The sequence below is a fragment of the Megalopta genalis genome, chromosome 5, assembly GCF_051020955.1.
Source record: "Megalopta genalis isolate 19385.01 chromosome 5, iyMegGena1_principal, whole genome shotgun sequence".
In the NCBI taxonomy this organism is placed as follows: Eukaryota; Metazoa; Arthropoda; class Insecta; order Hymenoptera; family Halictidae; genus Megalopta; species Megalopta genalis.
Genome location: NC_135017.1, coordinates 20,943,330 through 20,963,807, shown reverse-complemented (window position 1 = coordinate 20,963,807; position 20,478 = coordinate 20,943,330). Strand labels below are relative to the sequence as shown.

Below are 20,478 nucleotides of genomic sequence, written 5' to 3'. Positions count from 1 at the left end.
AATCCATCAACCCTTTCCGGACAAAAGTCTTTGAAAATGTTGCTGATACTTCTACGGCAAAAGGCGTTCCAGCGAATAGATCAAGCGTCTGTCATTGGAATTATTTTGTTTACGGTTAAAAGAACGAGACTAGCTTAAAAACTTCGGTGACAGAGCACTTGATTAACTCTTAGCTTTTTATGTTTAAAATAAATTTTCTTACTGCCGGAATTAGCGCTACGAAACGATGAAATATTGTTCTGACCGTGGAATAATAGACAATTTATGATCATACATGTATATTGGACGATTTATGATCGTACATGTATATTGGACAGTTTATTATTATATACATGTATATTGGACAGTTTATTATTGTACATGTATATTGGACAATTTATCATTACACGTGTGTATATTATAATACATATCGTTGAATTAAAGCTATACTTATTACAGTATACTTCGCAATGTTCGTGTGCATTTATATTTTAAAGGGAATTTTAAAATGCGATGCACACTATTCTATCGTCTTTGTCTACAAATTTTGGCGAACGACCGTCTCATTTTACAGAAATATACAAAGATTCTTTGCTAATCGTTGTACCTTTATTTGACCGTGATTTAGATATATACATCAACAATTTTTACGGAACATGAGTAATCTGTAATGTTATGAAACGTATATCGGCAGTCTTTAATGAACCTTTCAATTTAAAGAGTTACTTGCACGGATCACTGTACGAAACGAGTCTTAAACAGAGTTTTTAGAACTGAAGAATATCGAAATCGGGAATTTCTTAACGATTTTCATCCCACAGCAGAGTTACATTAATTTATAAAAATAAATCATTAAACTGTACAATCGTAATCGTTTTATAATACGATAATGGTAGTGTGATCGATCTAATTATTACTGAAACCATTGAACACTAACTCAATGGCAGCTAGAACGTCGCCATGTGTGAATTGCAATGCCTGCATATTTATTGTATCGTCTTGCAATCCTATTTCGTGCATCTGAGCTAACTGTCGTTGCAAATCTGTGAACTGTGTCAGCACAGGTGGTAACATCGGTGGCAATATAGGATCGGCGATTAAACCTGTGGTTGCTATGGCAGCCTGTTGCATGGCCTGACTGAACATTTCAGTAGTTATCACTCCAGAATTTGTACTTTCACCGGAAGTAGAAGAAGGAGAGTTGGAGAGTGGGAAACTTCTAGTTCTTGCTCTAGAAACTGCTGCTGCAAGCTGTGCAGCAGTTATTCTTCTATTATTCGATGGATTATTGGACAGATTTGATGGTTGTGTAGAGTCCGAAGACTGTGAGGAATCTCCTGCCATTTCTTCGTCGTCGCTCAAATTATCCAGGTTGTAAGAATAAGCAGTAGGTTGTGTGTTGGATCCAGAATTGTTGGATGCAGCAGCTGCATTGTTGTGTGCCTCTTCGTGAACAGCTGCAGCTATATTTTGTGCTGCTTCCACTAAAACTGGGTGTGCTTCTGCAAATCTATACGTACAATTAATATATTAATTTCAAATAATTATAATACATGTAAATAAATAAAATAAAAGCTACCTTCGAACTGTATCTACATCTACAAAGTGTGCCATTAGGTCAGGATCTTGGAAAATGGCAATTGCTACAGCATCCTCGTGTAAACCGGGAGAAGACGAAATAATGTTGGCTATGACTTCTGGTCTTTTACCTAATCTCTGCAATTAGTGGACACATGGTTATATGTTTTGTATATTATAAGACTATGCTATTATATAGTATCATGTAAATATGATAATTACATGTAAAGCACTCCTAAGTGCAGGATTCTCTTTAAATGATTTGAATGCAGATGCAAGTTGTAAAATGTTATCTTCTGAAATATATTTAGGTATTGTTGGGGTTTCTGGTTCTTCTTTTTTCAACACATGTATCATAGAACCATTTTTCAATCCATATGTTTCTAGCGTAACTTCATCTTCGAGAATACTCCCACAGTAAATCAATTCTAGCAAGGAAAGTAGAATAAAATTTATATGCTATCATATTATAAAATCCATTTCCTTTAGAACTAAAATCACGACAATTTAATTTTAAGCACTGTACATTCTATATTAAAAACTTCAAGCATTGCGTTCAAATAATGGAAATGTCTTAACAAAACACAAAGAGCGAAAACTCAAATGTCATCTTACCAAACAAGTCTTTTGTTAGGTTAACTCTTCTAGCTATCTCAGATTTCAGATATTTGACTTTGCTCTTGAAATTAATATTGTTTAACTTAATCGTAGTTAATGTTTGTGGGTCTAAGCGTAATCCCAAAATTATTTCCGAGGACATTATTGTCAGTAAGGGATGATATTTTGAAATATTATCAAACGAACTTGTCAATCGATACACTCAATTTTATCACAAAGCAGGTTGATGCGGGTACAGCTTGTCAGGCTATGGAACGAAACTTGTTGCACTTCATGCATTTATTATTTTCCACGTTTTATTCGCGTGTCTAATTCTACATTATTATTTAACCAAACGTGTCAAAAAATGTGAAATATTAAATAACATTACTTTGTTATTCCCGTGGTCATATTATTTCAATCAAATTAATTAAATAGATTATAGTAATTATAGGTATGGTCACAGATATACATATATGCAAGACATATGTGGGGTAACCAGTAAAACTGAACTAATATTCATTTGAGTTTTAAAGATTAAATGTTCTGTGAACACAATAATTTGTTCGCTTTTTAAATTTTAATAGAGAAAACACATACAAACAATTTCAAAAGTGTTTGTGATCGATAAGTGATGTCTCGATAGTCTTTGATTCGATCGTCGATCTCTAAGATCGACAGATTCGATTGCAGTTCATACAAGATCCTTTTCCGGCGCGCCTGCAGACCATAACTCGATTAGTTAGCGAGTATTGGTATAGAAATTGCTTTGCTCTGATTGGCTGACGATTCATTGCTGAGACAAGACAGTGCTGCCTCTGCAATTAAAGACAAGGAGGGAACACAGCGAGTGAGCAAGAAAGCATCACATCAGTGGATCTTCTGTTTCATTCTACCGCGTTTGCGATCTCACTCTTCTCGCGCTCACACACACGTTTGGCTGGCGTCGAACGTTTGAATTCGAATCGAAGAAACAAGAAACGAAGAAGCCGCCTTATCGTTGAGAAACCGTTGAATTGGTCAAACAAACTGATACAAACCCCCAGTTAATCTAACAAATTCAAGGTAAGAGGACACATTATCTTCATATTTTCTATCCAGCATTGTTTTCTTGAACTGCAGCACCGTACAATGAACAGTATTCGCAGAAATAACGACTTGAAAAAAACAGGTACCTAAAAGGTTCAAAAACTAAGGCTGCTCTTCGTTCAAATGGTTTTAACCCTTAATCCTTTTTTAAATTAATATTTTGACGTTCTGTTAAGGTAATTTTATCAAACATAAATGAAAAGTGGAAGGATTTGTGAAATTGATTTAATTTTAATAGGTGCAAATGTGTACATCATAATTAAGAGACTTTAACAATGTTTACAGATGAGTGAAGATACTGTTCGTGTTGCTGTACGTATCCGACCTTTAGTAAAGAATGAAATAGACAAAGGATGTCAAGCATGCTTAGATGTTGTTCCTGGAGAACAACAAATAGTAGTACGTAACACAGATAAAAGCTTTACGTTTAATTATGTCTTTCCTCCTGATGTTAATCAGGAAGACTTTTATGAAACAGCTATCAAAGGAATGGTGGAAAATATTTTTAAAGGTAAAATTACATGAGTATTTCCAGTGTATATTTATTTATTTAGGTATATGAGATTATGTAAAATAATTATGTGCTATCTTATAGGATATAATGTAACTATATTAGCTTATGGCCAAACAGGAAGTGGTAAAACTCATTCGATGGGTACAAATTATATTGAAACAGAAGACACAGGTGTAATACCAAGAGCACTGCATGATATATTTGAGATAATTCAATTAAAAAACGATTGGAACTTTAAGGTTGTAGTCTCGTTCATGGAACTTTACCAAGAGCAGTTGTATGATCTCTTGGCTGACAAACAAAGGAATGAATCTATTGTTGACATCAGAGATGATGGTAAAAACGTTAAAGTTTCTGGGGTTGTAGAAAAAGAGGTTGAAAATGCATCAGAAGCATTACAATGCTTAACTCAAGGATCCCAAGGTCGTGTGACTGGTGCTACGGCTATGAATGCTCAAAGCAGCCGTAGTCATGCTATATTTACGATATGTATATATCAACAGAAGCAAGATGACCCTAATACAGCAACAACAGCTAAATTTCATTTAGTGGATTTAGCTGGATCTGAGAGAAGTAAAAAAACCCAAGCAACAGGAGAACGATTTAAAGAAGGTGTTAATATAAATAAAGGTTTATTAGCATTGGGAAATGTTATTTCTCAATTAGGAGAGGGAGGTTGTACGTCTTACGTTAGTTATCGGGATAGTAAACTCACGAGGTTGTTGCAAGATTCTCTCGGTGGTAATTCCATGACTCTCATGATAGCGTGTGTGAGTCCAGCAGATTATAACTTAGATGAAACTCTTAGTACATTGAGGTATGCAGATAGAGCTAGGAAAATAAAGAATAAACCAATAATCAATCAAGATCCAAAATTATTAGAAATAAACAAATTGAACAAGCTCGTACAAGAATTGAGACTTGCTTTGGTAGATCAAGAAATTAGGATCTCCTGTCCATTAGAGCATCAAGAACTTCAAGAGAAGAATCAGGCTTTGCAAAAGAAAATTAGAGACCTGACTGAAAAACTTAATGAAAATCTAATTGAAATTGTAGTTATGCATGAAAGAGCAGAATTAGCTGAACAGAGTAGAGAAAAGATTCAGGCTGATATGTTGAAGATATTAGAAGTGTGTAAAGAGATATTAAATGACTTTGATAATAATCCTGAATCATATGCTGGACATCGCGCGAAAATAGAAGCTCTATATTTAAAAATTCTCGGTGAGTAATGTATATTTTATCATCGGGGGGGGGGGGGGGGGTTCCTTGATGTTACTATGTAAAGGAGTGTAATTAATAAACAGTATATTTTCTTGTCAAATAGATATAGACAAAGATCACAAGAAGAAATCAGAAGAACTCATACATTGTGGACTGACATCTTCTGATTCTGATATATTTACGAAAGACGGTGAAGAAGAAATGCATGTGGATTCGGGAAACTCTGTAAGTCAGGACAGCATTGATGATATCGATGAAAAGCAAGAGGAACATACTTTACTTCAAGTGAAAAGGAATGACAAAGTGCAAGACATTAATAAAGAACTAGCTATTAAAGAAAGCCTCATGTGTCAACTCCTACAAAATTCTGCGCAATTAATCGATTACTCCAAAGAAATACAAGACATGGAGCAGGAAATAAAAACACTTCAAAACGAAAGAGAAGAACTATTGCAAGCATTACAAAATGTTCAGACAAGTAATGCAAGTTCAAAGTGAGTCACTTGGTTCTTTCACGATGACTGTACTACCTAATCACCTTATTAATTTGTCTTTAATATTTACAGATTGGCGGAATCCCGTCGTAAGAAAGTACAAGAATTAGAGAAAAAAATATCAGAATTAAAACGCAAGATCGTAGAGCAAGATAGAATAGTTAAAACGAAAGAGAAACAAGATCAACAGATAAAACAATTGTCTAAGGAAATGAATTCATTGAAACAGACTAGAGTCAAATTAATTAGACAAATGAGAAATGAATCCGATAAATTTACAAAATGGAAGGGATCCAAGGAGAAAGAACTGAATAGACTGAAAGATCAGAATAGAAAACAGGTGAATGAAGTAACACGTTTGAAAATGTGCTATTCTAAACAAGAAAATGTATTCAGAAGAAAAATGCAAGAAGCATTTGCAGTTAACAAGAGATTGAAGGTATATATACATTATATATAATATACATTAAAATGTTACGGGATACTTTGAATTAAATTGTTTCTTCTTTCAGGATGCTCTCGATTTGCAAAAAAAAGTAGCAGCTACGAAAAAAGCTAAACTAAATAATAATTTAGATAGAATAAAAACCTGGCTAGATCAAGAATTACAGATATTAGTCAGTACCGTAGATGCAGAATACTCTTTAGAAAAATTAATGCAAGAGAGGGCATCGCTCGCAGTTACACTACAGGAATTGCAGGACTCTGGTGATGAAGAAAAGATAGCCGAGCTTTCTGAGTTCTTAGACCTACGTAATACACAAATTACTGATCTTCAGCAAAAAATAGTTCAATCAGATCAGGGTATGTATTTTTTTTTATTAAATGTCAAATTCAATTACATAGATTCATTCAAAATACACTTGTGCAGACAATAGGAAAAATACGAGGTGGCAATCAATCCATACGATGGAGGAAGCAAAATCTGCACTTAAAATATTATTTAAACAAACTGCAGAGGATAGACGGAAACAATGTGCACGGGAATTTGACTATAATGAGTTGCTGGTTTGTTCTTTATACAAAACGCTTAAGTTACGAGCTTAGATCTGTTATTAATTCTATATTACTGTAGGAAAAATATGAAATGCTGCAAGCACAAATGGAGGAGTATAAATTGAAAGAGAAAGAAAGGCGCATTTCAAAACAATTGGAATTAAATAAAATGATAAACCGAGTTGCGGAAATTGACGATGATGAGACAATGAAATCGAAAAAAGACGTTCAGACTCTAGAACAAACAGTTAGTACACTTCGTTGATAGTTTATGATGTGGGGAATGCAGTTTTCATGAACTTCTGCTTTTTTGTATTAAAGGTTTTAATGGAAGTACAGAATAAAAATGAAATATCGAAATCGAAAATTAGGAGGCAAACGAAAGTTACAGACCTAATTGATGAAAACACGTTTCCTGACTCAGACGGGAGTCAAATTTATGATGACGATGTCGAGAAGGATCCAGACTGGACGCGCACACCTCTTTACAATCGAATGCGAAAATTTTGGGTATTTAATTCAAGTTCTCACACGTCACTAATATATAGCATTTCTTTTGTATAGTGCCAATAGATATGCCCGTAGTTTCGATGGGGATGTTCAAATATTTATTATAATTGATAATACTGAAAGCGTTTTCATTATGAAATATGTTATCTTAATATTACTTCACTTTTAGAATACATCAAAGAACACTTCCTCTGAACGATCTACGCTGAAACGATCATCGGATGGTGATATAAAATGTAATTGTAAAACAAAATGTGCAACTCGTCTTTGCTCATGTCGCAAAAATAAAGAGATATGTAATAGTAATTGTGGCTGCATTCCTGAAGTTTGCAAAAACAAAGATATAAAGAATGTAAGTTTTCTTATTGATTAAATATCTAACATAAGTTAGCTCCTTACTAAAAGAGTGTATATTTCAGCTACGCGAAACAATATTTGATTTTGGCGAAATACAAAATGAAGCTGAATCAATAAAGAAACAAAGGTATATTTGAAGAATACCTTTATTGTTGCTTTTTGTATACATGTACTAATCGCTCCTTTTTTTAGACTGTCCGAGGAGGAACAGATGAGTATCGGGCCATAAATATAATTTTTGGTCAATAAAATAGCGTCCTTTAACAATAAGCAATGTTTTGTATATTAACTTGTAAATTTCATTAATTTTATAACTTGTAAATTATATGAATTTCATCACTTTAAAACTTATGAATTTTAATCCATCGACACTTTATGAATGCCATTACTTTAAAATTTATGGATAACAATCAATCGACACATAATTGTTGTATGTATAGTGTATGAACGGTCACTATATTTATATGTATAATAATAAGTAAAATATTTTGTTATAGTATAAAATAAATACATATGAAATAAATATATTGAATTAGCATGTAATGCTAATTAATTATTGATTAAAATAGATTTAAACATATACCGGATTCATGGGATACCTAAAATAATCTTAGAACAAACAAATAATTATATATTAAACAATTTTATATTTCATTGCATACTTCTTTGTAAAATATAAACTATTAAAAATAAAAAATTATTAACGTAGATTACTAAAAAAAAAGTTCTGGATGCATAGTAACTTTCTTCATCTTTAATATGTCAATACATATATTTGTGTATGTACATGTGTGCATCGTTACATATTTTAGCGACATAAAATTTTATGTATTAGTGATTAAAATAATAAAATTTTAGTATATATTACCGTATAATTACAGAGAATATTTTCTATCATCAACGTAGCCAATACGTTGTTTCAACTGACTGTTAATTATGAAAACCACTTTAATTGTTTTTTAATTGTTATGTTAGGTCGGTAAAGCAGTTGTATTGGCGGCCACGAAAGTTCGTGAGTTAGAGTTGTTGGATCCTGTGAGGGGAAAGTTTAGTGACATGTTCGCGATAATTTTTGATAGCTGACACATAAATAGTTGTTTAAGAATGTTGTGCGAAATACAATTTTGATATGACATAACAACAAGCAGAAATGCAAGACATTTGCGAAAACATTCGTACAGCTATTGAACATGGACGTACCGATATAATCAGATCCCTTTTAGATGCATGTACGTGTAAGAAATTTTATAATAAAGTTACGTGCACATTTATGATTTTTCACGAAATATTATATAGAAAATGTTAATATATAACATTAATATAACAAAATAGATAAAAACCGATCACATTGTATATAGTATCTGCCACGTAATGTAGCCTGTAAAGCACAATTGTTTACACTTTTCGTTTTATTTTTTAAACAGGTGAAAATGGTAATACATCTGAAGGTATAACAAAAGAGAAGATTCTAAATCAACCATTATTAGAAGAAGGTACTTTTCTTTCATATGCTGCAAAGGTAATTTCATATATCATAATTTATAAAATATTAGTTTGAAATTATGAATATTTATAGTTATGTATATTACTTATAAATTCCTTCACAAAAATGGGAATTGTGTAGCAATTTCCTCCTTCTAGTAAAAAAAACTTTCTTATATTAGAATTAAATAAAAATTTAACTCTCTTAATTTCATTGAAGTTATATTATGTATTTCTTTATGAATATATATTATAAAGAAATAAAATGCATAGTCTAATAATACATTAATGATAGAATCTTTTCACATTAATTTTTGTAAAAATGTAGAATAATCAGCCAGACATTGTGAGGACATTACTAAGTTGCGGCGCTAATCCAGCTATTCAGAATGTAAATGGACACAATGCAGTAGATGTTGCATCTAGCGATGCAATACGTCGTACCTATATTGAAGAATTATTGAGAGCAACAGCTGCCTCAGAGTATGTAATATTATATTATTATAGTAACAAAGAATATGAATTACTCTATAAATTTACTATAATAATATTTCATAATTATTTACAGAGTCGACAGAGTATTACAATTATTAGATGCAGGATTAAATGTAAATTCATGGGACTCTCATGGCAGTAAAAATACACCTTTACATTGGGCCGCCTGTTACGGGAATAAAGACATAGTTGCATGTCTAATAGGTAATGTGTTCAAATGTTTTATACACTGTAGGAATTATTTTTTGTACTATATAATATAGTATGTAATACTTACATAGATAGAGGAGCAGATGTAAATGCTGTGAATGGTTGTGGTGCTACACCATTACATGATGCAGTAAATCGTGGTGATGTTGCTATTTGTCAAGAATTATTACAAGCAGGTGCAAATCCTTTTGTACGAGCAACTAAAGGGTATATAGATAACACAGCATTACAGTTAAAAGAAATATATCACTAGGATTGACCGTAATATTTTTGCAGAACCTTTGCAGGGAAAGACCCTTGTGATCTTTCCAGGGGAAAACAACATTTGCACTCTTTTATTCAGAGATTTTTATCAAAAACTGAATCGAATGACACTAACACCATGCATAGTCCGACTGCATCATTTCCAGAAGGAAACTTCTGCCAAAAAAGTCTTTCAAGTAACATGAGTCAACTTTCTATCGAATCTACTAAATCCTTAGATCCAGTGTATGATGTACCTTTACGAGAAACGGACAAGAACAGTCCAACAGAAAGTACCGATGAAGATGGAATTTATAATTTACTCTGGCCACAACCGAAAACTGTTGTAGAATTAAAAAGATGCTTTGAACCTTTTGTTGCTGGAAAAGAACTTTTTATATCTATAATACAGGTATGTAGTTTAAATGGCGAGTGTAATCGCGCAGTATCATAATACGTCATTTTGCCACACAGGGCAGTGAATCTATACATAGAATACTAGATGTTTGGGAAATCAGCAGAACTCATTTATTAGAGTTGGGTCACGATGTAAAGATTGGCGAAGTGCATCCGAGCTCTGGCAAACTACCTAACGACAACAGAATTGACTGCATAGTAAATAGGAAACTGTTCAATAAACCGGACGGTTATCAATTGCATATTTCCCAAAATACGATCAAAGTTGGTGCCGGTAGTCTGGCAGGATTACATTACGCAGTTTGTACATTCGTGCAAATTTTGCGATTGAGTAAAAGTCTGAATAGATCTGATGAGTGTGAAATCGAGGCTGTTTTTATAAAGGATGAACCGAGATTTTCACATCGCGGGATATTGCTAGACATCTCGCCCAGAGGACGTATACCAACGTTAGATTACTTATTGCATATGATCGATTTATGGTCATCCTTTAAAATATCTTACTTGCATTTGTATTCGAGACTTACACCAAATTGTGATTGGCAACTTTGTTACACAAAATCAGAGATGGTTACACTTGATCGTTATTGCAGGTTTGTTTCAATTTATGTGAAATTATTCGTATTTGATACTGCTTGTAAACGGACTGTTTTCATTTCAGGGATCGACATTTAGATTTAGTTCCAACCCTAGACGTTGACTCAAACGTGGGACAACATCATTTATCACAAATGTGGCCTATATTCCAAGAATTACTAGCAGTATTTCCAAGTTTAAGTTACGTTCACGTTGGCCCCAGGCTAGCTAGTTTACTAGTTCAAGCAGACAATTTTGATTTGAACTTGTCCATTAACGAAACTATGGAAACAGATATGTCCGAAGTATTTAAGTCGTACTCCTGTCTTCAAGAACTCTGGCATATTTTAAATTTGAGTTCAAGCACAACCTTGATGCTTTGTTCGAACGGTTTACATTCCAAACCAAAATTCAATAACATACCCAATAACATTATTCTTGTTGAATATGGATTTCAGGTAAAAAATTATCTTTCAGCAATAATTTGTTCTAAATTGTTCATCATGTCCGAATACTTAAACTTGCAGGCGGATTACGATTTTTCGGAGTGGACAGTGGCATTTGGAATAACCGGTGGTAATGTTTTACCTAGTTCTGGAACAGCAAGTTACAATAGCTTGGCAGGATGTCCAGCATCAACGTATGCTAACACAAAAAATGCAATAAAAACTTCCTTGGAACAAGATTCAGTAGGAATAGTTGTAGCCCACTGGTCTGGAAGTCATCATCTCACTCCACATCCGTTCGCATGGATCGGATATTTAATAGCTGCAGGATTAGCATGGAACCCAGTCAGTGAATTAGACATGTTTACCGACGAAAATTATGAAGCGTCAGAAGTTTATGGATCAAGGTAATAACATTATAAGAAAAGTTCAATTACATAAGATGTTCATGTGAAAAACTCACAGCCTACGTATTACGTTTTGTAGGCAAAAATGTATCGCGAAATTGTTGGATATTCACGTTTTCCAAGATTCAGAATATAAAATTGGAAATGCAATATTAGAACTGGGCCGTTTGGATACATTGGTACTTACTTTAAGTAAAAACCAGGGGGCTAAAGATTTACAACAGATTCCTGATAATCGGGGATCTACATTGTACAGGTTGTTAACAGACCCTGATAATGTAAATTTGGAATATCTCTCGGCTGATCTATTTGCAGTAAGTATGATTGTTAGGAATTTGAATTGCAAAGTAAACTTCCGCAATGAAAACAGAATGTAATGTTATGGAAGAAATTTACTGTATTTACTATAAATAGTATAATCGTTTTTTTTATTTATTTATTCAACAGAAAGTAACGAAGCAAGTCAAACGTATCTCTCATTCATTGTACGAATGCAGTTTGTCGTCGAAGTTTTCATCGATGGAATTACAAGAACTTCAGTTGACCGCCGATTTAATGCTAACAGCATGCAGAATCGGAAGAACATTGATCGGTGTTGGTGTTAATCCTAATAGCAATATGGGTCTTGCAGTTATTAATTTAGGAGTATGTAATCTGCCACCTACATTTAGAACTGACATAGCAAATAAAATGTTGGCTCACATAGAGCAGTATAAGGGTTCGTGGTTACAACGGCATTTACCTCAGGGCCTTCAAAGCTCTTTACTAGTCTTGACTAGTGCTTTACATAGGTTCGTGCCAGAAACATAATTTGTTGTACTTTGAAAACATAAAGACTTCGTATTTATATATATATATATATATATATATATATATATATATATATATATATATATACATGAAATATATCAGTTCCTGCTATAAAAGACTGCAGGTCATAATATGCAGGAGGAATACGTGTAGCTTATGAATGTTCCTTTGCGAACATAAACTTTGATACAGTGTAATATAATACTATTGTAATTATTTTAAGCCCAATGTCCAACATTCTTACTAACGGAGCTGCGTAAAATACATTTGCATTCGCAGATAAACAATGTCAAGGGAACATTCTCAAGCTCTAGTAAACTTCATAACAAAATATTATTTACATCGATTTACGACGTGACAAGTGAGAAATGAAAATATGTAATTCGTTTTGTTAAATACAAATGTATTTAATAATCATGTGTACATGCATTTGTTTCATTACAATATATTAATTAATTATACAATACTTGTGTTAGAATTGGTACTTTAAAATTTATGTACAAAAATATTTTTATACTAAACATTTTTCAAACAATGTAATTCCTGTGTACATTACAAACCTTAAGTAATTCAAGGATTTAGAATAGCACTCCTACTCCACAAACCGAGATATCTTAGATTGATGTATTTTTTCAAGTGAAATTTAAATATCTAAACATATATTTTATTAGTTTATTATCGATATTAGTTTTCACTTTTATTATTATACATGTATGTAACAAAATTTACATATATACGTATCTATCTATAATGCTATAAAAAGAAGCATTTCTCAACTATCTACTATCTAATCAATTGAACATGATCTCATCGATCGAATATAGACATTGAAGTATTTTAAATTATAACAGTACAAATTTTTTAATAGAACATTGAGTCATAGAACATTGTCGATTAATTCTAAGTAAAAAAAGATCTCTGAATAAACATTTTGAAATGCAGTTATTTCATTGTGAACTATTGTCAGTCACAAGATTATTTTTATTACGTTCGTTCCATCCACCCATTTCTAGATCTTGTTTGTGTCTCGTTTCTCTCTCAAGAGCTTGAAGTCTGTAGAATTCATTTATTTCAAATTCATATTTTGGCGATGTAATACCAAAGAAACTGGCCAACCATTCACCAACATAATCACAACCATCTAGTACCCTAGTACCGAACCATGTTGTCTGATACCAAGCCCAAGGACCCCAGTCAAGGCTCTTCTGCAAGTTTCAAATATTTAGCTTGGTAATGGATTTCCTTTAGGATCAGACTTAATCGTTAAAAACAAAACTCAACTGGATCTATTTGCGTTATCGCTGTGACTTCTTCCGAAGAGTCCGTTTCGTCCTCCGAATATTCTACTAGATCGCCGTCCGAAAAGTGTAAGACCCGTTTTGGAAGTTTCTTCGGTTTCAGATCCTAGAAACATTTCGGATATCTATAAATAATAGCAATTTTTTAATGCACACCTTCGAATCACGTACCTCCGTTTCGATATTACTGTTTTCATTTAAAGTAACATCGGACAGATCGCAAACATCTGCCTTTGCCGGGCCCATGGTCGAATTTTACGTGCAATGCTTTACAGAAAATTGTTTACAAAGCCTTTGACAGATGTCATCTGTCACCAAAGCAGAACAAGAGAAATTTAATCGCTGTAGATCACGGTGTATGATAATAGGTGTTTTACTTGTAAATCGCCTTGCGATTTTATTCTACATAACTTCGGTGACGGTAGCGCCTCTTGCGGGGAATAAACGAAGCTTAGTTCGAGGTCCGTTCAGCGCCAATTAGTCCGGTGGCGAAACGCTCAAACTGTTAGCCGGATTATCAACTGTCGAATACGGCGCCGTGTCTTTGACAACTAGCGTTACTCGCGGTGAAATTCGAAGCTCCCTTCGAGGTCCGTACAGCGCCAATTAGTAGGCGGCGAAACGCTCAAACTGTTAGCCGAATTACCAACTGTCGAATTCGGCTAACAGTTTGAGCGTTTTGCCACGGGACTAATTGGCGCTGAACGGACCTCGAACTAAGCTTCAGGTTTTCTCCACAAGAGGCGCCATTGTCGCCCGCATATATAGAATGCAGGGTGATATCAAAAATACTAATTATTGCCAAATTAGATGATTAAATGTATAATATATAACTCAACGAGTACAATAATCGTTCATGTTTATTTTCAAGAGAAAAAACAACATTTCCAGCCTGCGTATTTGCAGCTAAAAATATTATTCACTCTGCATGTACGACGTAAATTTAAAAATTACTTTTTAAATCGAACACTTATTTAATTACACATTTTTAACGAAGAATGACCGACGCATTGTATCGCATTACATTCTGTATACGTACGGTTATTCACTAAATTATAAACGAATGTAAAATTGCAATTATTTACTCCGTTGGTAAGTTACTTAAAATGTTCTTACTATCGATGCATGTTAAAATTGCATTGCAATTTTTGCCTGTTAAATAGTAGCTCGTTGTTCGAGCATAACGCAAGCGATTAAACATCCAACCACTAATAATAATAATAATAATAATATCGTTATAAATAATAAAAAAAAAAATAGGCGAACAAGATGATGCACAATTCATCGGAAAGTAAGGCGTGAATATCTGCGGTTTCCACATTGTTCGCTTTAATCCGTTTTCATACGGATCAACCAAGTGCAGCAGCACGATCGACGACTGCGATTGAATAGCAGGGGAAAAAAATGAACGCGAGAGACCGAAAATGGAATAAAGTGTTAAAATGTCAAACGAACGGCAAGGATACGATGGAAAGTCGGCGGTGGTTCATCGATAAGAGAATAGGTGGTAACCGGCTGCGTTTCGTGCGTTCATTGTCAGTGCTAGAAGGAATGACGGCTCGAGGCTGAGGTTTGCGCCTGGTCACCGTGGTGACGGCTGCTCGATCGTGACATTTCACGCATTTCTTCGGGTTCACATAAAAGTGCAGCTGCGCACATGCCGCCCGAGTGACCATCTGCTTTTATTCACAAAATTTGTGATGTCACAAACGCTCGCCTGTCTACGGTATTTCCTCATCGGTGGTGCCATTATCCTCGGAGTAAGTGCATACGTTTAACGCGAACGTTTCATCGTTGCGTGTTTACACGGACGACGCATTGTGATCCCGCTTCGCTGTCGCGAAACTTCCATCTCGTTCGCGATTCAATGCGTCGCAAACCGTAATTGCTGAAAGAACAAAATATTCTTCTTCACGGCTCGGTTCCTTGACGTTGTTCTATTATTAAGAGTACGCCAGTCAGTGACCAGTTTCCGATTTGTCGTGAAATTGGACGCCCGCCAACTTGCCGTGCTGCGACAACGTTGTGCTTTCAGCAACCACGGTGTTCCGGTTTTTGAATAATTTTTTACCGCTGGCCTCTTCGCGACGTTACCGTTTTTATTTGTAATTTGAAACTTCTCCTTTTTCCCTTTGTTTTTAAACAATTCTTTCCTTCATCGTTTGAACGACAAACGCTTCTATTTTTGCGTTACGAAAATTCTTCGAGACGGAACACCGTCGACGATTGTTATCGTTTCAGATGTTTGACGAAATGTGGGAAATCGATGACCAGTGGATTCGATTGTTCATAGCGTAAATAATAGAATTTTAATTAATAATAATAGTAATTAATAATAATAGAATTTTAATTAATAATAATAGTACTTAATAGTAATTAATAATAATAGTACATCCGTGGACAATTTTCAGTACATTTTGTTAGCATTACGGCTTATATAAGAGATCCTAACAGCGATCGGGTAGAATTTCTGTTGCCGCAGATAAGTCTGTTATCGTGTACCTTTTATATTGGTACTATAACGCGTACAGATATCAATTACTTACACAATCTCGTCTATGATGTTGACATTACGATTGTACAGTCTACATGGATGGGTACATGATTCGCGGTATTCAATGCAATATTCGCTTGATTCAATAGTTCACAGTGTAATTTACTCTGTCGAGTTAAGTGATTTATAAAATTCTTCATCGGCCACGATTTAGTAATTTACAAAATTCTTTATTGGCCACGATTTGGTAATTTACAAAATTCTTTATTGGCCACGATTTAGTAATTTACAAAATTCTTTATTGGCCACGATTTAGTAATTTATAAAATTCTTTATACGATTTCATGATTTTGTAATCGCGACAACTTATAATTCCGATGGTTAATCGATACAAAAGCTAAGAAAACACGTTTCGAAAAGGTCGCGCCATCTTCAAATTCAAAGCTATACATGCATAGTTCTATCCGGTACACAGAAGGCGGAGATTAGATAAATAATGAATCATCGCTTATCAAACCTCGGCGTGCGACGCCGGCGTTGAAATAAAATTACAAGAAATGTTTTCTTTTTTTCTTGCAGATATGCGGCATCATAGAATCCATTTGCGCCGGCTATTTCATGTATCAACTGTATGAATATTCGGTTCTCACCCCGAACGATGTGTGCGGTCCAACGATTATGCTATTAGCGTCAGGTCTGTTTATGAGCCTGATCGCATGGTGCGCATGGCAATTCATAACCTTTGCCGAAATGGGACAAATAATAATTGTAAGCAATTGTGTTCGTACGTTTAATATCGGTCAGTTTATTATTTTTACGCACAGTAAAAATAATAAAATGAACATATAATAATTATTATTATATATAATACAAATATATAGTAATAAAAATAATAAGTGGAATACCGACAAACCGGTAGAATAATTTTTCTAAATCTACTTTCGATAACGTCGATGATCCTATTTATTTATATATAATTGAATGGGATTATATATAATTAACTGGAATACCGACAAACCGGTAGAATAATTTTTCTAAATCTACTTTCGATAACGTCGATGATCCTATTTATTTATATATAATTGAATGGGATTATATATAATTAACTGGAATACCGACAAATCGCTAGAATAATTTTTCTAAATCTACTTTCGATAACGTCGATATGATCCTATTTATTTATATATAATTGAATGGGATTATATATAATTAACTGGAATACCGACAAACCGGTAGAATAATTTTTCTAAATCTACTTTCGATAACGTCGATGATCGTATTTATTCATACATAATTGAATGGATTAGAATCGCAGCGGCGTAAGACAGATTTCTCAAACATTTTGACGTACGTTGTAAAATTCAATAAATGACAAAATTACCACAGATCAACCATACTCTGAATTTAGTCGGTAAACAACGACCCTCCTTGTTTCACAGAATCTGGAAAATGTGATTCTAATCCGCTCGCTCGCGATCTAGTTTCTTTCCTTATCTCGCGACGATAACGAAAGCGTACTCTCAATTTTGCAATACAGTTTTCTTTAGCGCTAACAATTCTCACGATTCTTAATACGTCTGCCGGGATCTGGGCGCTCGTCAGACACGAACAAATGGATGTGTTACCACGCACGCAACTAGAACAGGTGTTCGATCTCGCAGTTTCCGACGATAAGTCGCTATGGGACGCTATGCACTCCAAGGTAAATAATACCGAATTTTTTGCGAGCCTGCAGAAATCCGTCCGACGTCGCGATTTTTCACTCGACATTTCACGATTTTCAGCTACATTGTTGCGGGGTGAACGGAGCCGAGGATTATCGGGGCCAGGATTCAATCCCTTGGTCCTGCTGCAACACCGAGACGCCTGAAAGTTCGAGCGGTGCATGCACCCTTTACGCAAGGGGCTGTCACCACGTCGTGATCAATCGCACCAGATCGACCCTGCTTCATATTTTTCTACTCGCTTTGTGCACAGTATTGCTGCAGGCAAGTAGCAATATAATATCAACGCTTCGGTTTCACGCGTTCGGCACGATTGTAACTGAAACTGATATTTCAATATCGTTTTTTTTTTTAGGTTTGCTTCATAATGTGCATGGCCTGTTACGCGAGAGCTTGCAGAGACAGGGCGAAACGAAACAAAGACATAAGGATCGCCACGCAAGCGCTCACGCAAGAATCCAAGAGGAGGGAGACAAGCGAACGTTTTCTCAACGCTTGATTACAAAATACCAAAGCGACGGCCGGCGTTTGACGAACGATTTCTTTTTGAAGAAGAAGTTTTACCTTATTTTAGAGCGTTTTCGTCGATCTTCCAGTCTTCTTAGTCGCGGATCAACGCCGGCCGCGTCGATTTCGTTCGTTAACAGAAACGTTTACGGAACACTTTGCATGTAAATTCGAAACGCCAGAGATATTGTGCCATCGTGACTTTCATACCAAATAGATTTGTAAAGTTCCTCGATTTAAACGTAAGCAATAAACCAGTGACTTTTATTGTTAGCTCTTGTCTGTTTTCGCGGCGATCTCAAGTTACGTCGAAACTCGCAATTCCTATTACACCCACGTTTACCTCCGGGTGTATTGTCGTATAGAACGTGTAACGGCATTTAAGTTGTATTTGTCGCTACAAGGAGAAGTCATTCTTTGCTAATCTATACACGTTTCTACGATTTTATCCGACGCTAAATAAATATTTGCAATTTCGCCCATTTCCCGTTCTCTACACGTTCTTCGCTCTTTGTTGAATCATGTCGAAGTGTTTGCAAAAGATTATCCTTCGGCACGCGACACGTTCGAATTCCTTAAAAGTGAAATATCGATCTTCGGTTTCCGAGATCCACGGCAACCTGTGCGAATCTGTATTTTTAAATCGAAAAACTTCGTCATGCTGCGATGATGTCACGGGTCAATCTCAGCCACTCTCGGTTGCATAAAAATGACTGTACCTTATTCGTACATTCGAACACGGCGACAGCAGGAAAGCCTGGAACTGTTGATCTCTCGTTCACAACAGTAAGATAAGCGAATAACAAATAAATTCACATCCTAAATTATGTTCCACGGTAATAATTCGAAATCGTGTACCCGCTGCGATTGTTTGTCACGCGATTGTTTGTCGTCACAGAAGAGCGATGAGTCACCTGTTAATAGGAGACTTGGTCCGTTAACTGATTGATGGATGTATGCACCTATCGCTGCGGTCACCGATGACCGCGATTAAATGACAGAAGCGAACAGCTGAACTTCGCGATTTAATTACGGCAACAATGCAAGTTGATCAATTGCATCGGTGCCCTTTGAGATCTGGGAAGTGGGATCTACGGCTCGAGATTCGTCGAGCATATACATTCTTCGATACGAACGACATCGAAGTCGATTAACACTAAACTTTTACCGCGGTCAAAGTGACCGCTTTCTCTTATTTTGCAATTCTGAAAAGTTCCGAGAGACTCTTTCGTGGAGAACGCTTGAATAAGTTAATATTGTTGGAGCGAGTTTTATAATAAAAACTTTACAAATTCTAAGTAAATTCGGTCTTCTCACTCTTGTGAGGCAGTACATGCCAGTTGGTGTTACTGCTTGGTAGGTTTAGTGTTAAAATTGAAAAATTGGAGAATTGAGAAATTGATGAATTGAGAAATTGAAGAATTGAGAAATTAAAGAATTGAGAAATTGAAGAATTGAGAAATTGAAGAATTGAGAAATTGAAGAATTGAGAAATTGAAAAATTGAAGGATTGAAGAATTGAGAAATTGAAGAATTGAGAAATTGAAAAATTGTAGGATTGAAGAATTGAGAAATTGAAAAATTGAAGAATTGAGAAATTGAAAAATTGAGAAACTAAAGAATTGAGAAATTGAAGAATTGAGAAATTGAAGAATTGAGAAATTGAAAAATCGAAAAATTGAGAAATTGAAGAATTGAAAAATTGAAGAATTGAAGAATTGAAAAATAGAAAAATTGGAAAATTGAAAAATCTAAGAATCTCCGTCGCGTAAGCTCATTCACTTCAGGTTTGTACCAGTATCTTCTACGTGTAGTAAATACGAGGCGGTGAACGTGCAACACCTTTCGGCCCGAGTTCCCGGAACGTCTTTATACCGCGTGTCCATGAAATAATAAGCCGACGCAGTTTCGAAGAACGGTGTAGAGATTGATTTCTTTTGCCGTGTAAATCGAACGTGTTTCATCGTGTACGATGCGCGCCTCGTCATTAACGGTGCTCGTATTATCGATACCAGCACCGCGGTGACACGG

The 20,478-nt window shown here is 34.9% G+C and overlaps 5 protein-coding genes across 8 annotated transcripts; 3 read left to right on the top strand and 2 right to left on the bottom strand.

Annotated features, from left to right (window-relative positions):
- Positions 1-261: 261 nt before the first annotated feature.
- On the bottom strand, positions 262-2,736 carry LOC117219804 (ubiquitin-like protein 7). Its single transcript, XM_033469251.2, has 4 exons — positions 2,173-2,736; positions 1,780-1,985; positions 1,559-1,695; positions 262-1,489 (listed from the first exon to the last, which is right to left on the bottom strand). Exons 1-4 carry the CDS (start codon positions 2,315-2,317, stop codon positions 886-888), a joined length of 1,092 nt encoding a protein of 363 aa, XP_033325142.2. The 5' UTR covers positions 2,318-2,736; the 3' UTR covers positions 262-885.
- Positions 2,737-3,030: 294 nt separating this feature from the next.
- On the top strand, positions 3,031-7,861 carry Klp3A (kinesin-like protein 3A). 3 transcript variants are annotated; one of them, XM_076522483.1, is made up of 12 exons: positions 3,031-3,219; positions 3,529-3,754; positions 3,839-4,981; positions 5,085-5,475; positions 5,548-5,914; positions 5,988-6,279; positions 6,347-6,483; positions 6,551-6,718; positions 6,793-6,981; positions 7,151-7,333; positions 7,401-7,465; positions 7,531-7,861. In XM_076522483.1, exons 2-12 carry the CDS (start codon positions 3,529-3,531, stop codon positions 7,565-7,567), a joined length of 3,198 nt encoding a protein of 1,065 aa, XP_076378598.1. In that variant the 5' UTR covers positions 3,031-3,219; the 3' UTR covers positions 7,568-7,861. The 3 variants fall into 3 exon arrangements, with proteins under 3 accessions (XP_076378598.1, XP_076378600.1, XP_076378599.1); XM_076522485.1 differs by lacking the exon at positions 3,031-3,219 and adding an exon at positions 3,226-3,325; XM_076522484.1 differs by lacking the exon at positions 3,031-3,219 and adding an exon at positions 3,331-3,419.
- A 442-nt stretch (positions 7,862-8,303) lies between these two features.
- LOC117219738 (uncharacterized) lies at positions 8,304-12,888 on the top strand. The gene is made up of 11 exons (XM_033469104.2): positions 8,304-8,567; positions 8,763-8,857; positions 9,149-9,303; positions 9,389-9,519; positions 9,597-9,732; positions 9,802-10,180; positions 10,243-10,778; positions 10,847-11,219; positions 11,289-11,614; positions 11,694-11,928; positions 12,062-12,888. The coding sequence occupies exons 1-11, from the start codon at positions 8,489-8,491 to the stop codon at positions 12,422-12,424; spliced, it is 2,808 nt and encodes a 935-aa protein (XP_033324995.1). The 5' UTR covers positions 8,304-8,488; the 3' UTR covers positions 12,425-12,888.
- On the bottom strand, positions 12,807-14,127 carry LOC117219776 (protein FAM177A1). Its single transcript, XM_033469202.2, has 3 exons — positions 13,894-14,127; positions 13,706-13,828; positions 12,807-13,629 (listed from the first exon to the last, which is right to left on the bottom strand). Exons 1-3 carry the CDS (start codon positions 13,966-13,968, stop codon positions 13,372-13,374), a joined length of 456 nt encoding a protein of 151 aa, XP_033325093.1. The 5' UTR covers positions 13,969-14,127; the 3' UTR covers positions 12,807-13,371.
- Positions 14,128-14,975: 848 nt separating this feature from the next.
- LOC117219820 (uncharacterized) lies at positions 14,976-18,720 on the top strand. Of its 2 annotated transcripts, none has more exons than XM_033469286.2 (5): positions 14,976-15,482; positions 16,796-16,984; positions 17,754-17,918; positions 18,001-18,204; positions 18,296-18,720. In XM_033469286.2, the coding sequence occupies exons 1-5, from the start codon at positions 15,423-15,425 to the stop codon at positions 18,437-18,439; spliced, it is 762 nt and encodes a 253-aa protein (XP_033325177.2). In that variant the 5' UTR covers positions 14,976-15,422; the 3' UTR covers positions 18,440-18,720. The 2 variants fall into 2 exon arrangements, with proteins under 2 accessions (XP_033325177.2, XP_033325178.2); XM_033469287.2 differs by lacking the exon at positions 14,976-15,482 and adding an exon at positions 15,535-16,016.
- Positions 18,721-20,478: the final 1,758 nt, after the last annotated feature.

What these genes read in the sequence shown, in the direction of transcription:
- LOC117219776 (XM_033469202.2), bottom strand. Translation starts at nt 13,968, where the DNA reads ATGGGCCCGGCAAAGGCAGATGTTTGCGATCTGTCCGATGTTACTTTA. An exon ending in ACAGTAATATCGAAACGGAG is followed by an intron (nt 13,829 to 13,893) that starts GTACGTGATTCG and finishes AAATGTTTCTAG; the next exon opens with GATCTGAAACCGAAGAAACT. An exon ending in CGATAACGCAAATAGATCCA is followed by an intron (nt 13,630 to 13,705) that starts GTTGAGTTTTGT and finishes TGAAACTTGCAG; the next exon opens with AAGAGCCTTGACTGGGGTCC.
- LOC117219804 (XM_033469251.2), bottom strand. Translation starts at nt 2,317, where the DNA reads ATGTCCTCGGAAATAATTTTGGGATTACGCTTAGACCCACAAACATTA. An exon ending in CCTAACAAAAGACTTGTTTG is followed by an intron (nt 1,986 to 2,172) that starts GTAAGATGACAT and finishes TTTCCTTGCTAG; the next exon opens with AATTGATTTACTGTGGGAGT. An exon ending in GATGTAGATACAGTTCGAAG is followed by an intron (nt 1,490 to 1,558) that starts GTAGCTTTTATT and finishes TTGTACGTATAG; the next exon opens with ATTTGCAGAAGCACACCCAG.
- Klp3A (XM_076522483.1), top strand. Translation starts at nt 3,529, where the DNA reads ATGAGTGAAGATACTGTTCGTGTTGCTGTACGTATCCGACCTTTAGTA. An exon ending in GGTGGAAAATATTTTTAAAG is followed by an intron (nt 3,755 to 3,838) that starts GTAAAATTACAT and finishes GCTATCTTATAG; the next exon opens with GATATAATGTAACTATATTA. An exon ending in ATCGAATGCGAAAATTTTGG is followed by an intron (nt 6,982 to 7,150) that starts GTATTTAATTCA and finishes CTTCACTTTTAG; the next exon opens with AATACATCAAAGAACACTTC.
- LOC117219820 (XM_033469286.2), top strand. Translation starts at nt 15,423, where the DNA reads ATGTCACAAACGCTCGCCTGTCTACGGTATTTCCTCATCGGTGGTGCC. An exon ending in GTGGTGCCATTATCCTCGGA is followed by an intron (nt 15,483 to 16,795) that starts GTAAGTGCATAC and finishes TTTTTCTTGCAG; the next exon opens with ATATGCGGCATCATAGAATC. An exon ending in AAATGGGACAAATAATAATT is followed by an intron (nt 16,985 to 17,753) that starts GTAAGCAATTGT and finishes TTTGCAATACAG; the next exon opens with TTTTCTTTAGCGCTAACAAT.
- LOC117219738 (XM_033469104.2), top strand. Translation starts at nt 8,489, where the DNA reads ATGCAAGACATTTGCGAAAACATTCGTACAGCTATTGAACATGGACGT. An exon ending in CATAGTTGCATGTCTAATAG is followed by an intron (nt 9,520 to 9,596) that starts GTAATGTGTTCA and finishes ATACTTACATAG; the next exon opens with ATAGAGGAGCAGATGTAAAT. An exon ending in ACACTTGATCGTTATTGCAG is followed by an intron (nt 10,779 to 10,846) that starts GTTTGTTTCAAT and finishes TTTTCATTTCAG; the next exon opens with GGATCGACATTTAGATTTAG.